The 22,770-nt window shown below is 45.3% G+C and overlaps 2 protein-coding genes across 2 annotated transcripts; both read right to left on the bottom strand.

Annotated features, from left to right (window-relative positions):
• Positions 1-2,812: 2,812 nt before the first annotated feature.
• LOC143284356 (steryl-sulfatase-like) lies at positions 2,813-11,451 on the bottom strand. Its single transcript, XM_076591067.1, has 6 exons — positions 11,287-11,451; positions 9,596-9,743; positions 6,830-6,992; positions 6,052-6,288; positions 3,364-3,421; positions 2,813-2,881 (listed from the first exon to the last, which is right to left on the bottom strand). Exons 1-6 carry the CDS (start codon positions 11,449-11,451, stop codon positions 2,813-2,815), a joined length of 840 nt encoding a protein of 279 aa, XP_076447182.1.
• A 26-nt stretch (positions 11,452-11,477) lies between these two features.
• Positions 11,478-19,766, bottom strand: LOC143284355 (arylsulfatase J-like). The gene is made up of 4 exons (XM_076591066.1): positions 19,528-19,766; positions 18,292-18,471; positions 17,334-17,574; positions 11,478-11,552 (listed from the first exon to the last, which is right to left on the bottom strand). The coding sequence occupies exons 1-4, from the start codon at positions 19,764-19,766 to the stop codon at positions 11,478-11,480; spliced, it is 735 nt and encodes a 244-aa protein (XP_076447181.1).
• Positions 19,767-22,770: the final 3,004 nt, after the last annotated feature.

Below are 22,770 nucleotides of genomic sequence, written 5' to 3'. Positions count from 1 at the left end.
GTTGTATATTTGTTGTATTCTTTAAATACGGTTCAATTTTATAATTTGTCACAGCTTTCTTGTAAAATGTTAATTTAGATGAACTGTCATGTTTCTGTTCCAAAATTTTATATATTCATTTTCAAGCTTCTTGGATACAGCATGCTTTAATCTTTTAACACTAAAAGTGAACTGATTTTTCCAAACATGATCTAATCCAGTGCTAGTTAATACATTTCTTATGTGTGTGTGTGTGTGTGTGTGTGTGTGTGTGTGTGTGTGTGTGTGTGTGTGTGTGTGTGTGTGTGTGTGTGAGTGTGTGTGAGTGTGTGTGTGCGTGCGTGTGTGCGTGTCTGTGACATTTATTTGCTTATTTGTTCATTTATTATCATTGTTGTCTTTCGATTTTATAATTATTCTGTATTATCGTTATTTTCATTTTACTTTTTTCATATATTTATATTTTTCTTTTCCCCATTTTTCTTGTATTACATTACCTATATGCTTACATTTATTTACATATTTGTTTAACTATTCATTCATTAATTCATTGATGTAGCCATTTATTTGTTTACCCCTTTTCCTTTTTCTCCCCTCAAGGCCTGACAAAGGCGTTGGGTTACGCTGCTGGTCAGGCATCTGCTTAGCTGAAGCGGTGTAGCGTATATGAATCCCAACGCAGTGACGCCTCCTTGAACTGAACCGAACTGCATGTGTTTGTGTGTTTTATCCTTGATAAACATCGCCTAAATGCTTTAAATACGAAGTATTGCTTCTTCTTCTTCGTAGTATTAGATATAACACATTGATTCTTATGCATAAAATTGTTCACAGCGCATGCCTACAATATTCAAAATCATCATTTTTTTTCAGTTCCAACGTAAATCAGATAGGGCTATTGTCTCTTAGCCTAAGGTTGATTTATTTAAGATGAGCCTCTTAATTAATGAAAGCATAGAATGGATCATGCTTCCAAAAACATGTCGTCAGATTCCTGTTATATTATCTTACTTCAAGTCAAAAATGAAAATATTTCTATTCGATACATTTGATTAACTTACTCGCGGTCTTTTGCAAATGCTTGCTTATAATCAGTCCACTTGATGCCATGCCATGATGAATGGAAAATTGAATGTATGTGCGATGGTGCTTGCAAACGTACAAATGTAAGTGCGTGCGTGCGTGTGTGTGTGCTGCTCTCCCCACATGGGGCGGGGGAAGTAAAAGGATCCCCAAACAAAGCCTGCCCTTCACAGTGCCTGACACGCTGCATGAGGAGAGCTGACTGCTGGTCCGATCATTGCCTGATCAGGAGTAAGATGAACATTAAACTTGCCCTGAACAACAAATCGGCCAGAGACGAGCCCCTGAGAAGGCTGAGCATTGCTCGCCTGTGTACCAGAGAGACATTCTGCAAGAAAGGATCAAGGAATGTCTGTCGAATATCGACTTCACCGGAAAAGATATTGGCGAGGAATGGAAAGCCTTCACAGAATCCCTGTACAACGCTGCAAATGACATCCTGGGCTTTGTTGAACGCAAACATAAAGACTATTTTGATCAAATCGACCCAAAGATCAACAAGCTCTGGACATGCTCCACAAGACCCACAGAGGTCACCTCAGCGACAAGATTTGCGAGAAGAAGGAACAGAAGTACCAGCAAGCCAGGCAGCTCATTCAGCAGAAGCTTCAGCAGATGAAGAACGATTGGTGGGAAAAGAAAGCAGAAAGATGTTTCACGAGGGCCTTAGCACCCTCTATGAACCAAAGACTACTTAGTCAACACCCATTCGTGCTTCTAACCAGACCACACTGCTGACAGATAAGACTGGCATCTTTGCTCGTTGGGCTGAGCGCTTCAATGCTGTCTTGAAAAGAGACTCGAGAATATCTGAAGAAGCAATTACAGCACTCCCCCCAACGGCCAGTGAAGAAGACTGGCAGATCCATCCCCTAGTGCAGAGAATGCGAAGGCTCTGAAGCAGACCACGTCCGGGAAAACACCAAGAGCAGATGAAATTCCAGCTGACATCTAAAAGAGTGGAAGCCAGGTACTCCTTGAAAAGCTGACCACTTCCAGTCCATATGGGAAAAGGGAGAAGAGCCCCAAGACTTCAAAGACGACTCTTTTTGTACACATCTACAAGAGAAAGAGTGATAAAGCGTCCTGTGACGATCATCGTGGGGTTTCCCTCTTGTGCATTGCATCGCAGGTAATATTTGTGCCAAGACAATCTTAAACAGACTCATCAGAAACAACAGACTCCATCGTCCCTGAAGCACAGTGCGGGTTTCGCGCAAGCACTGGAACAACCGACATAGTGATTGCTGTTCGCCAGCTACAGGTGAAGTGTCGAGAGCAAAATCAGGAGCCCCACATGGTGTTTGTTGATATCACCAAGGTAGTCGACATCATTAATCGAACTGGCTTGTGGAAGATCCTTCACAAGTTTGGTTGCCCGGAAAAGCTCATTTCACTGACCCTTTCATTCCATGATGGCATGCAAGCGAGAGTGCAAGAAAACGGAGATATCTCTGACCCATTCTCAGTGAAAAACGGAGTGAAGCAGGGATACGTTTTAGCCCCACCTTCTTTTCCAGTCTGTTTGCTGCAATGCTGATTGATGCATTCCGGGACTGTGACAAGGGGGTATACATCCAGCTTCGTTCAGATGACAAACATTTTTACCTTCGACAATTTCAGGCCAGGGCTAAAGTACTACAGGCCCTTTCGAAAGAGTTCCTCTTTGCTGATGACAGTGCATGATCGCGCACTCCCATGTACAACACAGATCACTTTACAAGGGCCTGTCAACGCTTTGGACTTACAATCAGTCTTGGTAAGACCGAGGCCACGTTCCAGCCTTCACTGCCAGGAACTGCCACTGCTCCACCACCACCTGTCATCATCAGCAACACACAGATCAAAACTGTGGACACGTTTTCCTACTTGGGCAGCACTGTAAGCAGCAACGGATCTCTCGCCGCAGAAGTGATGTTTCGCATCTCAATGGCCAGCTCTGCCTTTGGCAGACTCTCAAAGAGTTTGTAGCAAGGCCATGGCATAAATTGTACACAAAGGTCACCGTGTGCAGAGCTGTGGTTTTAAGCGCTCTCCTGTACTGTTGAAAGAATTAATTGCATGAGTGAGTTTGTTAAAAGGGCTGATTGTTTGTTCATTGTCTTACTTAACCTTTACTTTCTTCTCTTCTTCTATTTTTTGTTCTCTCTCTTTTTTTAGCGCCTGCTATGCTCTTTGCATTTTTTCTGTAATGGTATCATTGTGTGTGTCTTTTTATTCCAGAATTCCAAAGATGCTGCTCTGTGAACAACTGAAAGGACAACGTGATCAAGGAAGGCCTCTCAAGAGATACAAAGACACCTTGAAGGTCAACCTCAGAAGCTGCGACATCGACACTGCTTCCTGGGAAGATGTCGCCCTTGACAGAACACAATGGAAGCAACGGTGTACTCAGGACAAAAGACATTCAAACGCAGCAATGCAGCCGCCACCCAGGAAAAGAGGAAGAAAAGGGGGCCCGTCGTTGCAGCGTCTGTGGACGACTTTGTGCCTCAGGAATTGGTCTTCATTCCCACATAAGGACACACATCAGCAGATGACCTGCCTGCCTACTCATCCGTCGGACACAACGGGAGAATACTGAGAGATGTATAATCTATACGATAGTCAGTGGTGTTGGATTAAGACCATCAGAACAGGAGAGGAGGCAGCTGCTGTCCCGACTACCTGTACTAGAATTCGATTACAGTGGAGAGTTGACCAAGTAACATCCCCACTCTCTCCGCCAAGAGGGCTTTAGGGCAGTCAGTGTTAGGATGGTACCCAAGGGCCACCCCCCCCCCCTTCTTCAATCAGCACAATCTTGCCTTCTAGTCTGCACGTCGTTCTCCTTCACAAAAGACAAAGCTGTAAAAGCTTTCCAGTTGTAGTGGAGAAACTATTGATCATACAGGTCTCACTGTGATGTTGGCTAAACCGTAAAGTACACACACACACACACACACACACACACACACACACACACACACACACACACAGAGACACAAGGCGCAATGAATATTTATAATTTTAATAATAGTAATTGGTATTCCATACTCATTACAAGAAAGTCATTCTCTGCTGTAGAAAACTTGCTGGAACCATGTCAATAAACCAAAACAGGAGTCTGATCCTGACAGAGAAATTGCTAACAATAGCTCGCGCAAAATTGATCGCATGTATTCTTTTAAAACAAAAGGACAGCATAGTAGTAGAAGGCTCGCCAGTTTGATATACAGACTGCGCCTGGATGCCATAAAAACAAAATATACTGCTAATGTGACTTGCATCTGCGGTAATGAAATTACCCCCGCGCATATCATCCATAAATGTGAGCAGTTAAAACCACATTTACCTATGTCATTTAAAAAATCTGCAGTTCCATCACACTTTGGTTGTAGTGTACTGAATAATGAGCGTCTCCCTGTCAGTTTACTAGAAAGCACTGCTCCCCCGGATGTGGACAGACGCAAAAAAACAAAAAACAAACAAACAAACAAACAAAAATTGCAAATGGCTGCCTCTGTGTAGCGTGTCTTACGAGGAAAGAAACTTCGCTTGTGGGTATAGTGTTATCATATTGTGCTGTCGAACTAATTCATACTGAAGAGGTTCGGCTCCGAAAAGCGAAAGCCTCCTGATTATTGTTTTTTTCGAGTTACGAAACGAAGTGTGTGGTGAATCTTCAAAGTTGGTGACATCAGCAGAGACTAAGCACGTTTTAACGTGCTCTGTGGCGACGTTGAATAAATGTCTAGATTGATAAAGTAGTCTGATAGCGAAAAATGTGATGAAGGCAATAGTTCAGACTGTGAAAGTGTTAGAATTAGAACAACAGGCATATAGTAATAGGATTACTGTTGTGGAACTTTTGAGAAATAAAATATCATCCCAACTAGTTTGCTGTAAAATATTTCTCGTTGAGGTGAAGAAAGATGGATTGAGCAGAGAACTTGCATTTCATTATAATGATAATGGATACTCTCCCCCTTACCCTCTCTCATCCCCAGACCAGAAAAGGGGCACTTTAATTTCTTCAAAAGCAGTGTTTAAAAACTTTTTTCGTCGTCCTCACAGAGTAACGCGCTAGATGGAACAAAACGATCTCTCTCTCTCTCTCTCTCTCTGACGGTTTGTGATACCACACCTGATTATGTGGTAACTCAGTTCAGAAATGTGGTACATTTTGCTGTTTATGGAACACAACGAATTTTAAAAAATCAACACTTGTAGCCCACATACGTTTCTCTTTTTTGTTGTTGTTGCTATTTTCATTCAAGACCATGCAATACTATTCACCAGCAAACACATTTCTTTTTTTCTTTTCTTTTTTTCCTCTTTATTTTCTTATATGTTCTGACATCGTATTGGTAACGAAAAACAATCCAAAACATGACGTGCAAACAAACACTAAATGCTCTTTCGATTGTTATAAGACCAAAACTTAAAAGAAAAAAAAGAAAACCCGCAAACATGCCTTTCATACTGCTGAGCTTGAATCCCATACCAGATATATTCCCGACAAACTGAACAGAGACTTGTTCAAGAACTGACATGCACAATCAGGAGAATATAGTTTAAACAATGTGGAATCAGCACATAGCAAACATGAAGCCTTGCAATTATTTTCAGCATTATGTCTTGAAAATCAACGAGATACGGCTAAATCTAACATGATGAACGGCAATTATTTTCGGAATGACAACAACAACAAAATCGAACTTGACATTTATATATATATATATATATATATATATATATATATATATATATATATATATATATATAATATATATATATATATATAATATTATCACTTCTAACACTAAAATGATAATTTTCCGTGCATCTTCTCAAACCCGACCAAGGCGTGTTTTGTTTAGCAAACAAAGAAAAAGAAAACCTATAGAGAAAACCAAAACAAAGGCAAACGCCCACATCTGACCACAGACACCTCATCAACAACCAGCCACACGCAAGGCTCCTCCATCCTTATGCCCGGAGCCTGACAGTAAGCCGTAAGTGGGTGGTGTCATCTCCTTTTTAGTGAGGTTCTCCAGTTTCTTCTTCATCATCTTGAAGATGCCTGGATGGGCCACGGCAGCGTCCGGGAAACGGTTGTCCTTCGTTGGCGCTCTCTCGTCGGGATTGGTGTCAAGGTCGTACAGGTAATAGGCGGCAGTGCTGCGGTAGCTTCTCTTCCTTTTGTCTTCTCGTTGCTTCTCTTTGGGGCGCGGGTCTTGGTATCTGTACCCCGGTTCACTGGAAAGACAACAGATTGTGTGTGTGTGTGTGTGTGTGTGTGTGTGTGTGTGTGTGTGTGTGTGTGTGTGTGTGTGTGTGTTAAGGTGACTGAGATGCTGGTGTAGAGATTGACATGTACCCGTGGTATACACTTTGACGTACAGAGAGACACACAGACAGTGGGGATGTCTGGGTTTGCTTCGTCTGTAACTCTTACATATCCATTCGGAATAGCTACGCTGCAAATGGCATGGAGTTGTGTACCTTTCTTTGTCTCAGTACATGTTTGTTGTTAACCCCATTAAGTGCTGAATATTCGTGAAATGAGTTCAGAATGGGATCAGTTTTTAACTGCATTCCCTACTTTTTGTGTACTTGTCATTGGTTTTGCTGAACAAAGATAAATCCCACGAAGAAGGCATAAGTCCACATAAAGATAAAAAATCAACAACTTTGACGACACGCTGTTGAAACAACAACAACAGAAACGATAAAAACAATAATAACAACAGCAACAACACACTGAAAACGTGAAGCCACTCACTTCACTCTTGCATTGCTGTAGACGATCTTGAAGTTGACCGTGCTATTCTTGAAGCGGAGGGCACCCAGCTTTCTGTCGCTGTCAATGTTGTAGACCATCCAGTGACGGTTCGTGGGTTGTCCACTCTTGATGGATTGCCAGGCACTCATTCCGTCCAGGTCATCTGCAATGATGATGGTGATGGTGATGATAATGTTGGTGAGGAAGAGGAGAAGGAGGCTTTGGTTTCATCGATATGATATTGATCACTGCAATGTTGATCATGATGTAAGAAAGAGGAGGAGGAAGAGGTGAAGCAGTCTTTAGCCTAATCGACATGATATGGGTCAATGTAATAATGATGGTGATGATGTGAGGAGGAGGAGGAGACTTGGCTGTCATCGATATGATATGGGTCAATGCAATGATGATGATGTGAGGAGGAGGAGGAGGAGGAGACTTGGCTGTCATCGATATAATATGGGTCAATGCAATGATGATGATGATGTGAGGAGGAGGAGGAGGAGGAGGAGACTTGGCTGTCATCGGTATAATATGGGTCAATGCAATGATGATGATGTGAGGAGGAGGAGGAGGAGGAGGAGGAGGAGACTTGGCTGTTATCGATATAATATGGGTCAATGCAATGATGATGATGATGTGAGGAGGAGGAGGAGGAGGAGGAGACTTGGTTGTCATCGGTATAATATGGGTCAATGCAATGATGATGATGTGAGGAGGAGGAGGAGGAGGAGGAGACTTGGCTGTTATCGATATGATATGGGTCAATGCAATGATGATGATGATGTGAGGAGGAGGAGAAGACTTGGCTGTTATCGATATGATATGGGTCAACGCAATGATGATGATGTGAGGAGGAGGAGGAGGAGGAGGAGGAGGAGGAGGAGGAGGAGGAGACTTGGTTGTCATCGGTATAATATGGGTCAATGCAATGATGATGATGATGTGAGGAGGAGGAGGAGGAGGAGACTTGGTTGTCATCGGTATAATATGGGTCAATGCAATGATGATGATGATGTGAGGAGGAGGAGGAGACTTGGCTGTCATCGATATGATATGGGTCAATGCAATGATGATGATGATGTGAGGAGGAGGAGGAGGTGAAGGAGGCTTGACTGTCATCGATACGACATGGGTCAATACAATGAGGAGGAGGAAGAGGAGGAGGAGGAGGAGGAGGTGAAGGAGGCTTGACTGTCATCGATACGACATGGGTCAATACAATGAGGAGGAGGAAGAGGAGGCGTGAGTGTCATCGATACGATTTTGGTCAATGCAATGATGATGATGATGATGGTGAAGAGGATATGATATGGGTCTTCTTCTTTCGTGGGCTGCAGTTCTCACGTTCACTCGTATATACACGGATGGGCTTTTACGTGTCTGACCGTTTTTACCCTACCATATAGGCAGCCATACTCCGTTTTCGGGGGTTGATATGGGTCAATGCAATGAGGAGGAGGGAGTCGAGCGTCATCGATATAATATGGGTCAGTGAAATGATGATTATAAGGAGGAGAAGGAGGGAAAGCAGGAGGCTTGAGCGTCATCGATAAGATATGGGTCAAGGTTTATGTGGGAATTGTGATAGTTGTACTGTTAGTCGTACTCTCTAATGGAGTGATGGTCTAGAGGTAAAGCGTCCGCCTAGGAAGCAAGATAATCTGAGCGCACTGGTTCAAATCACGACTCAGCCGCCGATATTTTCTCTCCCTCCACTAGACCTTGAGTGGTGGTCTGAACGCTAGTCATTCGGATGAGACGATAAACCGAGGCCCCGTGTGCAGCATGACTTAGCGCACATAAAAGAACCCACGGCAACAAAAGGGTTGTTCCTGGCAAAATTCTGTAGAAAAATCCACTTCGATAGGAAAAACAAATAAAACTGCACGCAGTAGAAAATACCAAAAAAATGGGCGGCGATGTAGTGTAGCGACGCGCTCTCCCTGGGGAGAGCAGCCCGAATTTCACACAGAGAAATCTGTTGTGATAAAAAGAAATACAAATAATCTAAGATAGCTGTCCGAGCCGCAGCAGCTTCTATCCCAAGATGTCGACGTCTCTGTGATTCCGGATTTAGGATTTGATCTCTGAATCTCTGACATCGGCTGTAACAGGGCATGATAGAGAGAGAGAGAGAGAGAGAGAGAGAGAGAGAGAGAGAGAGAGAGAGAGAGAGAGAGAGAACAAACGAAGGAAGGAAGGAAGGAACGAACGAGCGAAGATGTTTTATTGAACTTTGGCCACGAGAGAGATAGAAAGAGACATACACAGACACACACAGTCACACACTGACACACACCGACACATACACACACGCACACACACACACACACACACACACACACACACACACACACACACACACACACACACACACACACACACACACACACACACACACACACACACACACACATACTACAAATTTTGATGATACTGATACAGTCAGTCAATGGTGTAATTAGAACCCTGTACAACCTCGACCAGCAAAATTCATCTATTAATGTTTCAAAGAACACGTCGCGTTTTAATTGGAACACCTTATATTTACTGATTTAGTTTAGTTCTTATTTTCTTTTCCCTTTTTTTACCCTTTATTATTTGTCTATAAACCCTTCATTTACGGTATTCATGACAACTGTGGATGGTTCTGATTCTGATGATTCTGAATCACACACACAGACTCACACACAGGCACACAGACACACACACACACACACACACACACACACACGCACACACACCGAATCCACCAGCAGGTACCTGGCAGCACAGACAGGTCCCCTCTGGCGGCCTCCAGCAGTGTGGGCAGGACGTCAGTGACGTGGATCAGTCCGTTGTACTCTCCAGTCCTGTGATTAGCTCTCAAAAACCCTGGGGCGCGGAGCAAGGTTCGAACCCTCGTTCCTCCCTGCACACACACACACACACACACACACACACACGCACACACATACGCACACACATACACACACACGTTCATTGAACATTGCTTTAACATTGAATGGCTGGAAACAGTCGCTGTGTTATAAGATTCTTGTTGATCCTGTTAGGCCCGGCTCGCTCGGGCTTTTAACTTAAGTTTGATTTAAGCTGACAAATGGAACAATAAGAAAGTAAAAGCTGAATGATAATTGGTTTCCTCATTGCAATAGGAAATTATTAACATCTTCCTCTTTTGGGAAGGACTATGACCTTTTAATCTAGGAGGCAAGATTGCACTGGCTCTCAGTGTTGTAGTCTTGAAGGCAAGTTGGCCTTTGTTGGGGATCATCCCCAGCTTTCCTAAAACCCTCCTGGCCGAGAAAGTGGTGATGTAACTTAGTGGGCAAAAACCTCTCCACGATAATCAGATTGTAGCCCAGATAGTCGGGTCAGCGGTTGCTTCCACTATTGTCCCGATGGTCATTGTCGCTCGACGACTATCATACATACGTATCATGTAAAACGTTTTTCTCTTGTTTGAATTCGACAGATTGCTTAAGGAGATGGATTTCGCTTGCCAGTACTAAGCACAATGTCTTCCCATGTGTTAATTACTATTCTACCTTTTTCAAATTTCAGGTCATGGACACTTATCCTGTGTTTCATTAAAGCCTGTCTGTGTCATGCATATTCAAAAGACAGGTTTCAGTTTCATGATATGTTACAGTGGCATAATAAGATTTAAGCTGAATTTGTTATTTTCATTCACTAACTTTCTGATTTTGTTAATGTTACGCGTTTGATTTTTTCCTCAATTGATATTGAATGAAATATGTATTGAAAAGATAGATGGAATTTCTGTTGTGATCCAATTCTTGGTAACAGAAGAATACCTAAATCACCAGCATATAGTAAATAAGGTATACTCCAATGCGAAACTCTCTCTCTCTCTCTCTCTCTCTCTCTCTCTCTCTCTGTGTGTGTGTGTGTGTGTGTGTGTGTGTGTGTGTGTGTGTGCTGGATGACTGGTGTCTTATTTCTGTTTGCTTTAGTGTGAACAGATTTTTTAAAAATCATTTTGTCACATCCTTTCGTCATTTACAGTTTTTGTTGACGTAAAGATCTTAAATTGAGAAGAAGCTCCGAATAACTGTGCATTCATTCATTCATTCGTTCATTCTTCTTCTTCCTGTAATCCATGTCAGCAAGAGCATACCCAGCATGCACACCCCCGAAAGCGGAGTATGGCTGGCTACATGGCCGGGTTAAAAACGGTCAAACACGTAAAAGCCCACTCGTGTTCATACAAGTGAACGTGGGAGTTGTAGCCCACGAACGAAGAAGAAGAAGAAGTAGAAGTAGAAGAAGAAGGAGGAGATTCATTCTTCAAGAATGAATCTCCTTCTTCTTCTTCGTCATCATCTTCTTCTTGTCACTACATACTCACGGCACCACACTTCCTGATCACCTGCATCAACCCCTCAGCCCACACCCCCCACCTGTTTCCATCAACCCCCCCCAACCCATACCTCGTACACTGTCTGCTTGTTTCCTCTCAGCGGGTAGTTGACAGCACCAACATCCACAGCACCACCGTTATCGCTCGTGATGATGATGATGAAATCGTCGATGACGCCCAAGTTTCTGAGGGTGTCAGTGATGTTGCCGATGCCTTCATCCAAGGCCGCCACCATGCCGCAATACGTTCGGCGGTCGTTTTTCACCATTTCCCCTTGAACATGTAGGATTTCTTCAGCAGGCTGCAGTCGGTCTCTTCGATGTATCTTTCTGGAACCTGGAGACAGAGGTAGGGGTAGAGTTTATAATCACTTAGGCGAATATATTTGTCTTGGACTGGTATTTGAATGTCATATTTCCGTGACAAACTTTTGTACAGCGCAGTACATGTTTGTTGTCCCAGTTGGTATTGTCATTGGTAGAAACATCTCAGTTGGGTTAACCAACAGGAAAGGCTCTAATCTGATATCACCACACGTAGATTCTACACATTCAGAGGGCGCTACGTCTAGAGTTTTAGTGAGTATGCGATGGGGCGAGCTTGCAAGGCCAGTGCGATGAGAACCCCCACAGGCCGGGCCTCTCCCGCGTTCCTCTGTTGATGCGAGTCATTGTGTTGTGCTCGTTATTTTAGATTCTATGGGAGGAAATACAACTGAGGTACGCAAGTGGGGTGGGTTGCATGAGCGAACGAGTTTGCTTATAAGAAATTATGTTCCTAACTCCACGGTAAATCCCATATCTTTAGGAATATTCTAACTCTAAGCAAACTTAGCGTCGCAAAGATTGCCCCATGGAACCCGGCTCAGGTTCTTCAACCTGACCTTAAGGGCGCAAGCCAATATGTCGAAATATTCAACTCTACCCGTGCTTCTTAACGCTTCTTGACTGGCTCAGACGAATGAACAAAGGCTTGTTTTGACTGAGCTGGAGCTCTGTGCTGCTTGCTGCCACGTACACGACAGTTAAATCACTCAGCGATCCTGCTTGTGGTAGGAGGTGAGATTAAGAGTTTCTGCATCCGCATCCTGTTCGTCTGCATTATTTCCCTCGCGGTAGAGTTGAGTTCAGCGACCTATTGGCTTTCGACCCAAAGGTAAAGGTGTTATGTTGGGGGGGGCGGGGGGGTGGGGGTCTGGGCTTATTTCCGTCCTTTCCACCACCTTTTAATTTGATGTTGCCGGCAGGATTTGCAGGTAAGGTGTTAGAACATGAGCAGTTCACAACCCAGAGAAGAAAGTCCTCATAAGCACAACATAAGCTATAACTACCATGGGATAGAAGGTCTGAAAGAAATGGGGGGCAGCGCCTAATCTGTCACTTTCTGTTAAGACGTCAGCAGAAGACTTCATCAAGGAAATGAATCATCTTCTGGTGGTATATTGCAAGGTAAGAAGAGATCAATCTCCTCAGGAAAAATCTGGTACATCGTTTTCGAGTCCATGTCCACGTTCAACAATAACTTTATTCATTTTCGGTCCTTCTTTTGGGTATGTGCTTCCTTTTGAAGGGCATATCATTGGTTGGTCAGTCACAGCCCTACTGTAAAGACGAGCATGCACTCACTCTAGAGAGACATTTCATGGCTGGGTGGTTGTGGAACATTTCTTCTTTGTTACTACACCTTATAGTCTCAAACTTTTGAATAGCTATGCACGTGAACTGAAAACAAATCCTGTTTCTTTCTTTGCCCTCTTTTTATGCCCCATACTGGGGGTTAGGGGGTGCACGGGAGGGGGTAGTACCTCTAGAGGGGGGGCGGGGGGGGGGGGGGGGGGGGCTTGTCACGCTCTTCCGGGAGTGGTTCGTCCTCTGTTGGTCCCCACCGGCACCCAACTCTCACCTATGGGTCCTAGAAGCTGCTAGCATGCGGCAGCGCCCAACCCCGGGCAACGGCTTTGACAGGTTGGCTAAACTAGGTGAGGGTAGCCGACGGGTCTCAAACCCTCGGTGAGTTAGGGCTTGTCTACCTAAGCATGTGAAGACTGGATCCGGTGGACTCTGCGGAAGAAACCTTCATGGTTCAACGGAGAGGAAGGCGGTTGCAGCAGAGCACTGTGGAGTGCTGAGAGCAGGATGAGGCACATAGGACATCCTGGTCATCCACTGCATCCGTTTCCATCTCCAGTCGTCTTGACCTCGTCTTGCCACTGGATACAGACGGCCTCGGATAAGAGAGTGAGGTCGACGGTGCGCAACTCCTCCTCACTATAAACAAAGTCATCGCGCAAGTCATCAGTCATCCTTCATCCCATACCTATCATTTTCCCCAAGCCCTGTGGCGACAGGCGAGCGACGAAGCGACAGGTGTGGGTACACTGGCAGTCGTAGCCGCGGACCTGCACACAGGCGGCTCAGGCCATAGGGTCGTTTTTCACCGACTGAGCAGCGGTGGAGATCGGCAGCCCCCTGAGCGACTGAACAGCCCTCTTCAGGACAGCACTGCTCACCTCCATGGCATGAGGAAGGGGCTAGAAAAGGTGCCCTAAACATTGCCTGCTCCACACCACCCAGTCAGCATAACGCGGCTGACGGGGACCCTACTCAAGCGGTCGACACACAAAGGAAAGAAAGAAGAAAACAAGGAGCACCCCATTGACCATTGCCACATGGAACGTGCGTACGCTTCTGGACAGAGGCGACTCATCCAGACCACAGAGACGCACAGCACTCATTGCGAGTGAATTAGCCAGGTACAACATCGACATTGCTGCCTTAAGTGAGACCAGACTGGCAGAAGAAGGGGAACTCTGTGAGCGAGGCGCAGGCTACACCTTCTTTTGGAGTGGTCGCGGACCTGAAGAGAGACGTGAGGCTGGAGTTGGCTTTGCAGTGAAGACAACCCTCGTTGGCAAGCTGGCTGGCCCCCCGAAAGGAGTGAACGATCGCCTGATGACGATGAAACTCCCCATATGCAACGGGAAGAAGTTTACCACCATTGCCAGCGCCTACGCGCCCACCATGACCAACCCGGATGAGATCAAGGACAAGTTCTACGAGGACCTGAACGCTGTCATCACCACTGTTCCCAACGCAGACAAGCTCATCATTCTTGGTGACTTTAACGCGAAAGTTGGTTGTGACAGCACCTCCTGGGAAGGCGTGATTGGGAAGCATGGTAGTGGTAACTGTAACAGCAATGGCCAACTACTTCTCCAGACATGTGCCGAGCACGACCTTCTTATCACAAACACCATCTTCTGCCTCCCTACCCGTAACAGGACGTCATGGATGCATCCTCGCTCTGGGCATTGGCATCTCATCGACTTTGTCATCGTCAGGAAGAGGGACAGGCAGGACGTACGAGTCACGAGGGCCATGTGCGGCGCTGAGTGCTGGACAGACCACTGCCTTATCGTCTCCATGCTCAACCTCTGCATCCAGCCCAAGAGACGGCCTCAGGGCATGAAAGCACTCAAACGCCTGAATGTCAACAAGCTGGAGGTAGGCAACATCAAGCAGAGCTTTGCTGACACCCTGGAGGAACGCCTTGAGTCCACCGTGCTGGACAACCAGAATGTGGAGGCAGCATGGGGCACACTGCATGAGACGGTGTATAACACTGCCATGGAGTGCCTGGGGCCTTCTGTCAGGAAGCACAAAGACTGGTTTGATGAGAACTGCACTGAGATCAAGCAGCTGCTAGAAGACAAACGCCAAGCCTACAGAGCCCACATTGAAGATCCCAAGTCACAGTCAAAGAAAGACCATACTGAAGAGCGCACGCAGCACCATCCAGCTGAAGCTGCGGCAGATGCAGGAATCCTGGTTGAGCAATAAAGCTAATGAGATCCAGGGCTTTGCAGACAGGAACGACATGAATAACTTCTATAACGGCCTGAAAGAAGTCTACGGTCCCACCACCTCCGGATCTGCTCCACTCCTCAGTGCTGATGGTTCTACCCTGATCACTGACAAGGACGGGATCCTTGAGAGATGGGCTGAACCGCCCTTCCACCATCAGTGATGAAGCCATCGACCGACTCCCCCAGGTGCCAGTCAGTGAGTCGTTGGATGCCATTCCAACTTTGGTGGAGACCCAGAAAGCTATCCGTCTGCTATCCAATGGCAAAGCCCCTGGCTGAGACTCCATTCCAGCTGAGATCTACAAAGAAGGTGGTATGGCGCTGACTGAGAAGCTTCATCAGCTGTTCCAGATCATCTCGCAGCATGAGGCAGTTCCACAGGACTTCAGAGACGCTTCCATCATACACCTGTGCAAGCGCAAAGGAAATCGTCAGGCCTGTGACAACCATCGTGGAATATCCCTGCTGTCCGTCGCAGGCAAGACTCTGGCCAGAGTGCTACTCAACCGTCTCATAGCGCACCTTGAGCAAGGTCTCCTACCAGAGAGCCAGTGTGGTTTCCGGAAAGAACGCGGGACTATCGACATTGTGTGTTCTGCCAGGCAGCTTCAGGAGAAGTGTCAGGAACAGAACGCCGACCTTTACTCCACGTATGTCAATCTGACCAAGGCCTTCGATACTGTCAGCAGAGATGGCCTTTGGAGAATCATGGCGAAGTACGGATGTCCCAGAAAGTTCATCACCACCATACGGCAACTACACGATGGGATGCTGGCCCGAGCCCAAGACAACGGAGAGGCTTCAGAACCATTCCCTGTCTCCAACGGAGTCAAGCAAGGGTGTGTTCTTGCCCCCACCCTGTTCAGTCTCATGCTTTCAGCCATGCTGACAGATGCCTTCAGAGACGCTGACGTAGGCAGTGGCATCAGGTACCGCACAGATGGCTCACTCTTTAACCTCAGGAGGCTTCAAGCAAAAACCAAGGTGAGGACAGACACCGCCAACGACTACCTGTTTGCTGATGACTGTGCTCCGCTGCCTCCGAAGCTGACATGCAACACAGCGTCGACAAGCTCTCTGCTGCCTGTGACAACTTTGGCCTCACAATCAGCACAAAGAAGACTGAGGTGATGCACCAGCCAGCTCCAGGAAAGCCTTACGTTGAACCAAACATCTTCATCAACGGGCAACGACTGAACGCGGTGGACAAGTTCACATACCTGGGCAGTACACTCTCTCGCACAGTTGTCATCGACGACGAGGTGAATGCCAGACTCGCCAAAGCCAGCGCTGCCTTCGGCAGACTCCATAAGAACGTTTGGAACAGGAGAGGCATCACCCTGGAGACGAAGCTCAAAGTATACAAGGCCATAGTTCTCACCACACTGCTCTATGGATGTGAATCATGGACGGTCTAAAAACGCCACACCAAAAAGCTGAACCACTTCCACACCACCAGCCTCAGAAAACTTCTCGGCATAAAGTGGCAAGAGAAGATCCCTGACAAAGAGGTGCTCACTCGTGCAAACTTGCCCAGCATTTACACCATCTTGATGCAGGCCCAGCTGCGCTGGGCAGGCCATGTAGTTCGCATGCCAGACCACCGGCTCCCAAAGAAACTGCTGTACGGCGAACTCCAACATGGCAAGCGCTCCCATGGAGGCCAAAAGAAGCGCTTCAAAGACACTCTGAAAGCTGCTCTGAAGGCCTTCAACATCAGCCACGACATATGGGAGCTGAATGCAATGGACAGACCAAAGTGGCGTTCAGCTGTCCACAAAGGCGCCAAATCCTGTGAGGCCAACAGAATCGCTGCAGCAGAGCAACGCAGACAAGCCAGGAAAAGCAGTGCCAGCAGGTCCCCGACAGCCGCCACCATCCCCTGTCCACACTGCGTCAGAACCTTCCGGGCGCGGATTGGCCTGACCAGTCATCTGCGCACCCACGTCGATCCCGACGGACGAACCACATGCCCCGTACTGTTATCCCATACACGTAAATATTACGTACACTGTTCCATCATTTATTTGAATCTATATTGTGCTTACGTAAGTTATATTACTACTTTTCTCTTCTAACACACACACACACACACACACACACACACACACACACACACACACATATATATATATTTGCATATATATACATTTTTTTAAATACTGATTTTCCCCGAAGAGACTCTCTGATGAGACTCGTCCAAAGAAGCAAAAGTGGTGTGAGTTCCATATTGTTTTCGTTTCACTTCTTACCACAGCAGGCTTGTGGGGGACCAAATATGGCACGTACATGAAGACAGGCTCGTCCTTAGTGTTCTCATTGCCAAAGTGCTTCTTCAGCATGTGCTGGGTGTGGTTGGTGATGAGGTGGGCCGTGTACTGTCCCTTGGCCGGCCAGTACACTTCGTTGTTCCAGCTCCAGTCAAACACTCCGTTAGTGGTCAGAGTGTAGCGGTCTTCTGTGTTGGTCCATGATCCGAAGTCAGTGTCGAAGCTGCACATATTGAAAGAAGAAGAAGAAAAAGAAACTGTACGTTCATTGCTAGCTGGCGGGCGGCGTGCTGTGCAGGGGTATCTTATCTATTACGCCATATGATTTGCATGTGATCTGTTACGCCATATGATTTGCATGTGATCTGTTACGCCATATGATTTGCATGTGATCTGTTACGCCATATGATTTGCATGTGATCTATTACGCCATATGATTTGCTTGTGCTCTATTACACCGTATGATTTGCAAACTGCATTGTAATCTGTAAGAAACCTGGTAATTTTATAGTAATGATTCGTTGATTGAACAGTGGCCGGTAGTCTGTTGATCTGTTGAATCAACGACAAAATTTATAGTATTTACGTGTCTTTCTTATAGTTTCTGAAACGTAAACAATATAGTACTATTAGTACTGACAGATCTGTTTACCAGGCTGATCTGCGTAAATGCATAGGAAAGTGAGAGAAACACACACACACACACACACACACACACACACACACACACACTTTTCTCCCTCTCTGTCCACCCATTACCCCCTTTTTTTTCGTCTAATATCAGTTAAAGTGGAAAGTCGTTAAATTGAAGACCACCACCACTACCACCACCACCAACACTACTACTACTACTACAACTATTTGTACTACAACTACTGCTACACACAGTGACAGATACAGAGACACACAGACAAAGCGTTCCAATGGATGCCCTTCTCACCCTCTGCCAATGGGAGTGGCATCAACGTTGCAATGTCCGAGGTGCCATTTACCCGCCATGTGGGTGTGGTACCCAAGATCTTTGAGGTAGCCGGGAAGAATCTTCAGGCTCATGTCCAGAGTGTTGTTGGACACCCGATTGAACACCCGGTTGGTTTGCAATCCCATCTTGTACGGGTATCTGCCGTATGGACACAAGAAACTTTGAAAATAGCAAATATTTTAAATGAAAGTTACCACAAAAAGTAATCAAATAACCAAAAATGGAACTTACGGTGCCAACAAATGCGACCCCCCAACAACAAACAACACAACAACAACAACATAACAACAACAGAAAACAAACAACAACAGGAAACAAACGAACAAAAAACACCGTATAAAACAAACACTTTTTTCTTTTCTTTAGCTGACAAGAAACGGTCAACGTGCTTGCAGAAAGCGGAAGATCAGACACGTGCCTACCTAAGGGCACACAACTTAATTTCCATACTGGCAAAAGCATGATTACAGACCTTGAATAACAAAAGGTGTTCTACAGTCCAACACATGTCACAAATTGAAACAATTTGATAAAATCAAAATGCGTGCCGTTTATCCCGAAGCTTCTGACCCGAAGTTCATAAAATAGATGGCCTTAAGAATTGGAAACAATTTTAGAATAAAATTTCCGCTTGGCATTAATTTCTTATAACATGTATCACACACACACACCATGCACACACACACACACACACACACACACACACAGAAACAGATTCATGTGGTACTGCCGTTGGAGGGACGTGGTGGCGGCCTCCATAGTACCTTAAATCAGAACAGGCACAACCGAACAACTACGAAGTGACTCAGCAGCAGTGCAGGGTCTCCTCTGGTGTGTGGCCTCCTGGCGACCTAACATCGATGGTTCCCCGAGGACTGTCGACGCTGGGATTGCGACAGACGAACCCGAGTGTGGCTGTGTATGGGACAGTCGGAATGAGCGGTGTGGGAGTAATGTCATTAAAACGGAGCAGATGATGGGGCAGCAAAAAAAAAATGTTAAAAAAAAAATTAAAAGAAAAAAAGAGAGAAACACAGACCCCCCACGCCCCCCACCCCCTCCACCAACACAGACACAGAAACACACACACACACACACACACACACACACACACACACACACATGCTCTCCCGTCCGCCCATCCAACACCAACAGCAATAACAAGGACAACAACCAGGACACACTTCTCGTCACCTGGCTGTCATAAGTGCAGCCCGTGCGGCAGTACACTTGGGCTGGGTATAGTACTGCATCAGTTCCAGACTTTCTGCCTTCAGCTCTTGCAGCCTAGGGGTGGGGATCTGAGCATACTCGCTCCAGCTCACGTCCCCCCAGCCCCAGTCGTCAGCCATGATGAAGAGGATGTGGGGCTTTTTGCCCCAGCACACGGCAACCAGTGCCAGGAACAGCAGGATGGCAGGAACTACCCTCATGGCTGCAGAGGATGTGGGAAAATCAGGTAAGAGTACATACAGGAGGAATCGAATCAGAGTTCATACAGGAAGATCCGGGTCAGAGTTCGTACAAGTATAATCAGGTCAGAGTTCAAGAGGAAGTTCGGGTCAGAGTTGGTACAGAAAAAATAGGGGTAGGGTTTAAAAGGAAGATTCAGATTTTGGTTCGCACAGGAAGATTCAGATCAGAGTTTACACATGAATATTCAGGTCAGAGTTCATACAGGTATGATCAGGTCAGAGTTCATACAGGAAGATTCGGATCAGAGTTCGTACAGGTATGATCAGGTCAGAGTTCATACAGGAAGATTCGGATCAGAGTTCGTACAGGTATGATCAGGTCAGAGTTCATACAGGAAGATTCAGATCAGAGTTCGTACAGGAGGAATCGGGGCAGAGTTTGAAAGGAAGATTTAGGTCAGGGTTTACACAGGAAGATTCAGGTCAGAACTCATACAAAAATATTCAGGTCAGAGTTCGCACAGGTAGAATCAGGTCAGAGTTATTACAGGAAGAATGGGGTCAGGGTTCATACAGGAAGATCATGTCAGAGTTCATACATTAAGATACAGGTCACAGTTAGAAGGAAGAATAAGGTCAGAGATCACAGAGGAAGAATCAGATCAGAGTTCATAAAGAGGATTCGGGTCAGGGTTCACACTGGAGATTCAGGTCATGATTCATACAGAGAATGTTCGGGTCAGAGTTCTTACAGGAATATACAGGTCAGAGTTCATACAGGAAGATTACATTTAAATCAGACTGGATGGCTAATTTGCTAATTTTTGAATGGTCTGTTCACAGACGTTGTAATTTTGGAATCAAATAAATCGACATAATTCAATTTCAGATTTTAGGTATGAATTTATGGCGAGACCAATGAATCATACTTTTTACCAGGTCCTTTATTTTCTGACCGCCCCTCTTTCTTTTAACATTCTTCCATTCCCTCATTCTTTGCTTTCTTTTTTTCTCCTTTTCATTCTTTCTTTCTTACTTACCTACTTTCGTTTTTCTTCCTTCCTTGCTTTCCTTCCTGAACTGAATGAGTTTCCTTCTTTTTTGTGTTCAATCTGACTTTGCATTCCAGTAATTCTTATCACATGCTTGTACACGCTTGAATGAATTTCAAACGTCTTCCACAGTATTCCCATGTGGTACGTTTTGTTTTCCCATCATCTCAGAATAGTTACCGAACACCGTCTTTTGAGCATCTATCAAATGGAAGATGAGAGAGAGAGAGAGAGAGAGAGAGAGAGAGAGACAGACAGACAGACAGACAGACAGACAGACAGAGACAGAGGCAGACAGAAACAGAGACAGAGAGAGGCAGAGGGAGAGAGACACAGAGAGAAATAGACAAACAGACAAACAGACAGAAACAGACAGTCAGAGAGAGAGAGAGAGAGAGAGAGAGAGAGAGAGAGAGAAACAGACCAGCAGACAGACAGACAGACAAACAAAGAAAGAGCGGGTTGATGAGCAGGCAATATTATATAGTGTTTGCAAAAAGATGTATGTCCTTCACCTTGCTGACTCAAGAGAACGACGTGCGGATGACTTCAGCAAGTGACTGATGTTATTTATGGTTATGACTCTCTTTCAGTCAGCAGCCACTGAAATCACTATCATCGTACTGTGCACTTTAATCCATCTGTTCCTTTGCACTTTTATACTGCTGTGAGCACTGGGCAGTTGGATATTATTAGGTTAGGTTGGACCTAGACAGCTGCATGTTACATTAAAAAAAAAATGTTATCATAAGCGTAGTTGATCAAGGACACTTTCTATCAGACAACAAAAACGCAACATAATCAACTGCAAGATACGTTTAAAAAATTATTACCTCAAACATTCAGCGTAGTTGATCAAGGATACTTTCTATCAGAAAAACAAAAGCAGCGTGATCAACTGCAAGATACGTTAAAAAAAAATCATTACCTCAAACATTCAGCGTAGTTTATCAAGGATACTTTCTATCTGAAAAACAACACGATCCACTGCATGATACTTTAAAAAAAATCATTACATCAAACCTTCAGCGTCGTTTATCAAGTATACTTTCTATCAGAAGAAAACAGCATGATCAACTGCAAAATACGTTTTGAAAAAAAAGAAGATTATCTTAAACATTCAGCATAGTTTATCAAGGATATTCTCTATCAGAAAAACAACATGATCCACTGCATGATACGTTTAAAAAAATCATTACCTCAAACATTCAGCTTAGTTTATCAAGGATAAAACAACAACATGACCAGCTGCAAAATACGTTTGAAAAAATGATCACCTCAAACATTTAGCGTCGTTTATCAAGCATACTTTCTACCAGAAAACAACAACTAAATTATGTTTTCTGACGTTGTGATCATCCACCTGCCTCAACGTACATACACGCCTCCTGACTCCTCACCCCAGTTCTCCCACTTCCAACCCCCCCCCCCAAAAAAAAAAAAAGGAAAAGAAAAAAGAAGAAAAAAAGAACCTAATGGCCTGCATGCAGAGTCTGATCTGGTGATTTGACAACAGCTGTCAGCTCCATCCCACAGTCCTGTCAGCCGGCTTTCAGCATGGAGTGAGTGGCCGAGTGGTCAGCCTGACAGGAACGCTGGTTCAAACCCCATCACAGACACAGACAGACAGATAGACAGACAGACAGACAGATACACACACACCCACACACAAACAAAAACACACAAACACACACACAAACAAACAAACACACACACACAAACACACACACGCACGCTCGCATGCTCGCATGCACGCACCCCCCCCCACCCCCCCACGCCTCCCTCCCCCACCCCCCCGACACCCACAGATCATGGGGGAATTTCCGCCTTATCATCATGATGGGCTCATTCCTAGATTCAAGCGAACTATTTGCTGGAACCACACAATCGAGATTGCCTTCCACTTCACGGATGCATCTTTGGTAGCGTTGCTCACAAAGTTCTAGACCGACACTGCAGGTATCTGTATT

The sequence above is a fragment of the Babylonia areolata genome, chromosome 7, assembly GCF_041734735.1.
Source record: "Babylonia areolata isolate BAREFJ2019XMU chromosome 7, ASM4173473v1, whole genome shotgun sequence".
NCBI lineage: Eukaryota > Metazoa > Mollusca > Gastropoda > Neogastropoda > Buccinidae > Babylonia > Babylonia areolata.
Note: the sequence above shows the minus strand (reverse complement) of the source record. Positions and strands in the feature narration are given on the sequence as shown.